The 9,079-nt window shown below is 34.7% G+C and overlaps 1 protein-coding gene across 1 annotated transcript; it reads left to right on the top strand.

Annotated features, from left to right (window-relative positions):
- LOC310730504 (olfactory receptor 52K1-like) lies at positions 1-7,697 on the top strand (the record flags this gene model as incomplete). The annotated part of the gene is made up of 2 exons (XM_083549530.1): positions 1-202; positions 6,967-7,697. 2 exons carry the CDS (start codon positions 1-3, stop codon positions 7,695-7,697), a joined length of 933 nt encoding a protein of 310 aa, XP_083405656.1.
- Between the last annotated feature and the right edge of the window lie 1,382 nt (positions 7,698-9,079).

Genomic DNA, 9,079 nt, shown 5'->3' with positions numbered 1-9,079 from the left:
ATGCAACTTTTTCCACAAAATATTTCATATACAACTTTTAAGCTAAATGGTTTTTTGACCTTGGGAGAATGGAGATCCCTATTATTCATACCCTATTTCCTTATGTTTTTACTATCTACTATATCAAACTCTATTATAATATATTTAATTGCATCTCAGAAAACTCTGCACTCTCCAATGTATGTACTAATTGGTTTCATGGGTGTTGTGGACTTGTGTTGGCCAATATTATTTGTACCAAGTTTGTTGTTCAACTTTTTATTTAACTGGAATGAAATTACTCTAGTAAACTGTTTAATACAAATGTTTTGCATACATATTCTTGGTGCATTTCAGTCTACTGTACTGGTGTGGATGGCAATTGATCGGTTCTTTGCAATATGCAGACCACTTTACTATCACAAATACATGGAATTTCAGAACTTTCTCAAGTTTATTATTGTCCCACTTACCAGAAATATATTCTTAAATATCATAATGATCTCTTTGGCTGGGAAACTGAATTTCTGTCAAATGAATGAGATGGATCACTGTTTTTGTGAACATATGGGTTTGGTTCAGTTGGCATGTGGAGATACTTCTGTTAACAACCTAATTGGTCTTGTGTCTGCATTTTTAATACCAACATCAGATTTTCTTTGTATTACAGCATCCTATGTAATAATATTTATTTCTGTCATGAAATCAGGAAAAGCCCACTTGAAGGCTATCAACACTTGTATTACACATATTATTGTCATGACAGTAAATTTAGCATTTGCCTTGATTGCTTTTATGTCATACAGAATAAGAAATAATTTATCTCCCAATTTTCGTGTCTTTTTAAGCACTATGTATATTCTGTTCCCAAGTTGTTTCAATCCAATTGTTTACGGCATAAGAACAACTGAAATAAGAAAACAGTTTCTTAAATATTTGAACCATATGAAAGTCTTACCACAGTAATTTTCATTGGATGGTGTAAAATTTTAGTTATTTTAGTGAGACATATTTCAAATTATTTTTAATCAGATAACAGTAGATGATGTCATTCCACATGCACAAAATTTATTCTGAGCATTACTACTAGAATATATATTTTGTTATATATTTGCATTCAGCAAATGTAAATGCACAATTAAAAGTTATATAAGCATAGATTAATAAAGCATAATAGTATATTATAGAATTGTATATGGCACTAGTGTATATATACAATACATTTTGTATGAAATCACTGAGGTCATAACCATTTTCACTTTAAATTATTGAGTGTTTTTAGAAAAAAGGGATGAGATGGACTGTTGCACACCTCTCCAACTTTGATTTTGTTGTATATACAACTTTTGTAATATAATTTCATACTTAAATTTTCTACATTTTATTTTATAATGTTTTTAACAAAATACATTTTCACAAGGCAGTTTTAAATACAGTACATTTGTATATAGTTTTTCAGTTAACAATCCAGGGGCAATCGTGTAAATATGATTTGGATGAAAATGTAACGTAAATGCAATAAAGCTAATCAATAATGTGATGCAATTTGACACAGCTTAAAGAAATATATCATTTCATCAACATAGTAGTTCGTCCATGTGTATATACATTTATTCATTAAAAGTAATTTTACTGGTAAAAGGCATTTAGCACTTTACTCCAAGTGTGTTGTGCTGCCTGATGCTGCATGAGCACCAATTTGAAACAATGTACATTCTGTATTGGCCTTATGTGTCTTCACCTACATACAAAATTCAATGCATCACATCCATAATAAAAAAAAAAAAAAATGTTATGAAAAAGGATGTATTTAACAAATATCATTGTACGAGTTAACTCAGATAAATTACAGATAACATGCACATGTAAGTCCCTCATTTGGCCTTGTGCTGCTAAAAGGCATTTCTTAGTGGTGGGCCTTTAGAGCTGGTTTGTTATGGTTTTGCATGGTGCACTTTGGACCAGACCTTTGCAATTACTTATCATCTATGATCCTCATTATGCTGTTGATACTTGTGCTGTTGCATCAGCTACAATCAACAATATCTCCTGGACAGTTATGCTTGACACAATATCACCTTTGTCATTTCTGCATAAATAGACTAAATATTTGTTGTAACTAAAATTATATTTCAGGATCCTCTTCATAAAAAGGCTGCTGGTATGTAACAGACAATTATATGTTTTTAACCATTCATATATGAATAGCTCTCAAACATTTCCATAATGGCCAGCAGAGGGATAAAATGTCTATCGTGCAACTTTTTAAAGTCTGCTTTCTATCTGGTCCACATTCCTTTTAAGCTTCCATCAAGTCCTTTTCAGTAGAAGTAAGATTATTTCTATTGTCTGAGGTCCTCTCTTTCTTTCTCATTTGGCTATTTCTGGAAATGAAACACTTAAATGTATTTATTAAGAGGTCTGTACCCAAAGAATTACATACCATACAGGTTATAACCATATAAATTATATACTGCCATAAAGAGTATAATTGCCATACAGGATGCATATAGCAGATGTTTTGCTCCTATGGCAGACAGTATTGCTGAGACAATCACCAAGTCTTAATCTATCATGGTTGAGCACTGGATACAAGGTTCCTGCCACTGTGCAAGCTAGCACTGTCCTGTAGGATTCCTTGCAGTTGACAAAATTTTACAATGGCAGATGGTGACACAGAATTAGTTTGTCATCCAGGACTTTCTATTTTAAATGATCTATTTTAGAAACCTCAACCGGTCTACCAGGTGCAGCTGCCACTGTGGTAACAAAGCTTCTGCCCTTATTCTTATTTGGTCTGGTTCATGCCTTAATACTGGAGAATGGTTAATGTACTGTCTGTACAAACAAACACCAACACACCCCAATTGTGAATTCAAAATAAAGTGATTGTTCACTTAATAAATTTAATACAAGCAACATGCTCATATACACCAGTGTGTTTAAAAACAAGTTGCAACAGATCAAGCAATTCTGATTTAAACCCAAGCTGCAGTTTCATTCAAACAATTGCATTTCCAGTGTCCACTATCAGAAACACTTAAAAAGACAGCTTGATAATGTCAATGAGTGTGTTTTTAGTGGGCAAAGACTTAAATCCACTTTTGAGATAACATCTGGTTATAATGTGCTTCTTTGTCTGAATGGGCAGCAAAACAAGCAAAGCAAAAATCAAGAAGGCACAAAAGTAAAGGTGATGCACAGCAAAATAAAGATCTAATTTACTTATAATCCCAAATTCAATTTCTTTTAATTCATTTTTATTTGTATAGCACTTTTAACAATGAAAATTGTCTCAAAGAAGCTTTACACAGAAAATATGGTGAAAAGAATGAATAAGAATGTTCTTTATAATATTAAGTTTGTCTCTAATTGGTGACTATGGCAAGGAAAAACTTGAGATGCCATAAGGAATAAACCTTGAGAGAAACCAGACTCAAGATGGAACCCATCCTCATCTCGGCGGCACTGCATGTCTATTGATTACAGTTAATGAGAGGATCTTTTGGGCTCTCCGTGGCACTTTCTTCCGGGTTTTGCGGTGCATGCTTCTGGCCATCTTGTCGTTTTTTTCCATGTCACCGGTTATTTAAGAAGAACAAATATATTTACTCCCTGCAAGATAATCCCACCAGCTTTTCATGTCCCTGTGATATATCTCACCACCATGCCTGTTTGTTTGTGTTTTTGCTCTGCCCTCTATTGCTCAGTTTGTCGGCTTATGTATTTTCTGTATTGTTTTCGAGTCATCCTTTGAGTGTATCCCATATACACAGTGAGGAAAATAAGTATATGAACACCCTGCTATTTTGCAAGTTCTCCCACTTAGAAATCATGGAGGGGTCTGAAATTGTCATCGTAGGTGCATGTCCACTGTGAGAGACATAATCTAAAAAAAAAAAAACCAGAAATCACAATATATGATTTTTAAACTATTTATTTGTATGATACAGCTGCAAATAAGTATTTGAACACCTGAAAAAGTCAATGTTAATACTTGGTACAGTAGCCTTTGTTTGCAATTACAGAGGTCAAACGTTTCCTGTAGTTATTCACCAGGTTTGCACACACTGCAGTAGGGATTTTGGCCCACTCCTCCACACAGATCTTCTCTAGATCAGTCAGGTTTCTGGCCTGTCGCTGAGAAACACGGAGTTTGAGCTCCCTCCAAAGATTCTCTATTGGGTTTAGGTCTGGAGACTGGCTAGGCCACGCCAGAACCTTGATATGCTTCTTACAGAGCCACTCATTGGTTATCCTGGCTGTGTGCTTCGGGTCATTGTCATGTTGGAAGACCCAGCCTCAACCCATCTTCAATGCTCTAACTGAGGGAAGGAGGTTGTTCCCCAAAATCTCGCAATACATGGCCCCGGTCATCCTCTCCTTAATACAGTGAAGTCGCCCTGTCTCATGTGCAGAAAAACACCCCCAAAGCATGATGCTACCACCCCCATGCTTCACAGCAGGGATGGTGTTCTTGGGATGGTACTCATCATTCTTCTTTCTCCAAACACGTTTAGTGTAATTATGACCCAAAAGTTCTATTTTGGTCTCATCTGACCACATGACTTTCTCCCATGACTACTCTGGATCATCCAAATGGTCATTGGCAAACTTAAGACGTGCCTGGACATGTGCTGGTTTAAGCAGGGGAACCTTCCGTGCCATGCATGATTTCAAACCATGACGTCTTAGTGCAGGGGTGTCAAACTCAGGCCCTCGGGCCAAATCTGGCCCGCGGTGTAATTATATTTGGCTCGCGAGATCATATCAAACGTGTATTAGAGCTGGGCTGCCAGTATATAGCGCATACACTGCTTGAACCCCAGTGTAGAGACACGCTCAACTCAAAGTACGACTCTGTGTCTTTAATTTTGGCCCACTGTGAATTTGAGTTTGACACCCCTGTCTTAGTGTATTACCAACAGTCACCTTGAAAACGGTGGTCCCAGCTCTTTTCAGGTCATTGACCAGCTCCTTCCGTGTAGTTCTGGGCTGATTTCTCACCTTCCTTAGGATCATTGAGACCCCACGAGGTGAGATCTTGCATGGAGCTGCAGTCCGAGGGAGATTGACAGTCATGTTTAGCTTCTTCCATTTTTTAATGATTGCTCCAACAGTGGACCTTTTTTCACGAAGCTGCTTGGCAATTTCCCCGTAGCCCTTTCCAGCCTTGTGGAGGTGTACAATTTTGTCTGTAGTGTCTTTGGACAGCTCTTTGATCTTGGCCATGTTAGTGGTTGGATTCTTACTGACTGTATGGGGTGGACAGGTGTTCCACCTTTATGCAGCTAACGACCTCAAACAGGTGCATCTAATTTAGGATAATAAATGTAGTGGAGGTGGACATTTTAAAGGAAGACTAACAGGTCTTTGAGGGTCAGAATTCTATTTCTAAGTGGGAGAACTTGCAGGGTGGTTAAATACTTATTTTCCTCACTGTGTGTGTGTATATATATATATATATATATATATATATATATATATATATATATATATATATATATATATATATATATATATATATATATATATATATATATATATATAAAACTACAGAAAAAAAATTTTAATCAGTAAACATTCGTTTTACTGATGCGCCAAGTTTTACATCAGCACCAAAATCCATGATGCACACAATTAACCCTCTGTGGTCGAAATAACTCGCCGGCACGTTTTGTGGCATTTCCTCATAACACTGAAAAGAATGTAAACTCCTTTGTATTTGTACAGATAGGGGCAATACATCATTTAAATCGGTAAAGAGTCTACTTTTATTTGTATACACTCATATGAGAAACAAAATGCTGTGCTTTCGTAAAATAAAGAAAACAGACAGGGGGCACGCTCTGCCATCTGTCATCTCTCTTCACAGACACATAAATTAAATAACCTGAATCTCAATGGATACTTGCCTCACAGACATAGCTCAAAATGACATAGCTTGAAATGCCTACTTATATTCTTGTAAATCGTTTAAAGTTATCATGGTGTTAAATAAAAAAAATAAAATTAGAGGTACATTTAGAACAGATAAAAATGTGCGATTAGGTTGTGATTAATCATGAGTTGACAATCATGCGATTAATAGCGTTTAAATATTTAAACCGATTGACAGCCCTAATATTAATATGATGTGAGGTCCAGTTACCATCATGACACTTGAACATGTAGTAGTAATGGCTTCTTTTTACTTAAGTATATGTCAGAGACCAAACTTATTTACTTTAATTTGAGTTAAAAAGTATAGTCAGTACTTCAACTTTTACCAAAGTATCTATACTTCTACATCTGTCTAAGTAAAGGATGAGTGTACATTTGCCACCTCTGCTATTTAACTCTTACAATTTTAATTCCAGGATCCAAGATCTATGGCTTATACTTTACAATACAGTTATTTCAAGCAGTATGATGTTACACACAAAACGATTTTCAGGTGTTTTTCTCTTATAGAACCACAAGGGAATACAGGTAATACAGGGTCTATATAGAGACAGAGACAAGCAGAAGCTTTAATCACATATCATAAAGCAGAAGAGAACACATGGCAAGCAGATGTACAACAGAGGGAGATTTTCATTCATCAAAATTTTGACAAGTAGTGTATATAGCAGTTTTTGTTTGTCTTGCACATTTCAAATACAGTAGTGTGATTTAATGTTAAGGTTTTTCCTCTGGCTTGCTAGGCTTACTTATATTTTTTGATAACTAATTTTGCAACATTTGAAAGTTTTGTAAAAAGCAATAACCTTTTATTTTCTGCTGCAAATCCTAACTTTATCATGTTGGTTAATATACCAAATGTTTCATTCACAACCTTTACATTAAATGGATTTCTTGGTTTAGGTGAATGGCGACCCATTCTATCCATTCCTTATCTGCTGTTGTTTTTATTGTCCACAATTTCAAACTCTATACTCATATATTTAATTATTTCTCGAAAAGCTTTGCACTCCCCTATGTGTGTACTAATTGGTCTTATGGCAGTTGTAGACTTGTGTTTACCAATATTTTTTGTACCAAATATGCTGCTTAGTTTCTTATTTAACTGGAATGGAATTTCTCTTTTGGGCTGTTTGGTGCAAATGTTTTGCATTCATGTAGTTGGTACTTTTCAGTCTACTATACTGCTCTGGATGGCTTTGGACCGGTTCTTTGCTATATGCCAACCTCTTTATTACCATACATACATGAAAATGCCCAACTGTCTAAAGTTTATAGTTTTTCCAGTTATTAGAAACATTCTCTTAATTATGTTAATAGTGTATTGGGCCGGAAAATTATCTTTTTGTGCAACAAATACAATAGATCACTGTTTTTGTGAACATATGGCATTGGTTCAGCTTGCTTGTGGAGATATTTCCATGAACAACATATTGGGGCTTCTAGCTGTTTTTCTTATAACAACAGCTGATGTTTTTTTGGTCATAGTTTCATATTTAATAATACTGTCTTATGTTCTAAAAACTGGCAAAGGTAGTGTAAAGGCTATTAACACTTGTATTACACACATAATTGTCATGACAGTTACTGCTACCTTTGCTTTAATTGCTTTTATGTCATACAGAATACGAAATAACTTTTCTCCCTCCAACCGTGTCTTTTTGAGTACAATGTACTTGCTCTTTCCAAGTTGTTTCAACCCAATTATTTATGGAGTACGAACTAAAGAAATAAGAGAACAGTTTTTAAAAATAATAAACCAACAAATGTCTTAATTATATGTTTGTATGACAGTTATTATATATATATATATATATATATATATATATATATATATATATATATATATATATATATATATATATATATATATATATATATATACACATTTACTGACAAATAAATAAATAAACTGCTTTAAGAAATGTTTTAATGCAGCATCAATGCCTTAATTTAAGGACACGTGCATGACTGTGACACAGGACATGGAAATGCAGGGAGCAGTTAGTGTAGTACAGTGAAAAACAATCCAAATTTAATTCAATTATTGTGTAGCTGAATCCTGAAAAGTAATAGAAAGAAACAATTGTTTGATCTATACAGTTTATTCACAAAGTATTTCCCCACCATACTTCTGTTTTTACAAACGTAGACGAGCAAGAAGCAAGTTTCAGCAAATAGATCTTAGAATTTTTAAAGCTTCTGGAAAGACATGGAACAATGACAGCAAATTACAATCATTGCAGGATTCTTAAATGCAAAACCAATTCAAGTACTTGAGGTTTTACTTATTTTCCAACTAACAAACCAAGTAGTCAGGAAGATCTTTCTTGCTGTTACTGCTATTTGCAACCCTAAATCCAAAAAAAGTTGGGACACTTGTAAAATGAAAACAGAATGCAATGATTTGTAAATCTCATAAACCCATATTTCATTAACAGTAGAACATAAAACATACTAAATGTTTTAATTTATTTTGAATTTGATTACTGCAATATAAAAAAGGTTAGGACAGGGCAACAACAGTTTGCCATGTCATCCACAAATTCAGGATCATTTTTAATCATACAAAGAAGAATACATGAACATGATCCAAATCGCCTTTACAGTCTCTGGGCCAAAGCTCATTTAAAGTGTACCGAGGTAAAGCGAAAAACTTTAAAAATGAAATTTTCTTTTTGGAAACCATGGAACCCACCACATCCTCCAGAGTAAAGAGTAAAGGAACCATCCAGCTTGTTATCAACGCTTAGTTCAAAAAGCCACATCTCTGATTGTATTGAAGTGCATTTGTGCCTGTGGAATGGGCAGCTTGCACATTTGTAATTGCCCTATCAATGCTGAAAGGTATATACAGGCTTTAGAGTCACAAATGCTTCCATTCAGAAAACATCTTTATCAGGGAAAGCCTTGTATATTTCAGAAAAACAATCCTCAATATTGCATCTATTACAATTACATGATTCCGTAGTAGGAACCCTTCACCATTTAAAAACATTTGGCGCATCATTAAATTAAAAACACAATGAAGGAAACCCAGATTTTTGAGCAGCTAGAATCCTCTATAACAGTGGTCCCCAACCTTTTTTGCGCCACGGACCGGATTAATGTCAGACAATATTTTCATGTACCGGTTTAATTTCGGACAATTTTTTCA

This window comes from Silurus aristotelis (genome assembly GCF_946808225.1).
Source record: "Silurus aristotelis genome assembly, chromosome: 8".
Taxonomy (NCBI): domain Eukaryota; kingdom Metazoa; phylum Chordata; class Actinopteri; order Siluriformes; family Siluridae; genus Silurus; species Silurus aristotelis.
This window is presented reverse-complemented; position numbering and strand designations above follow the sequence as displayed.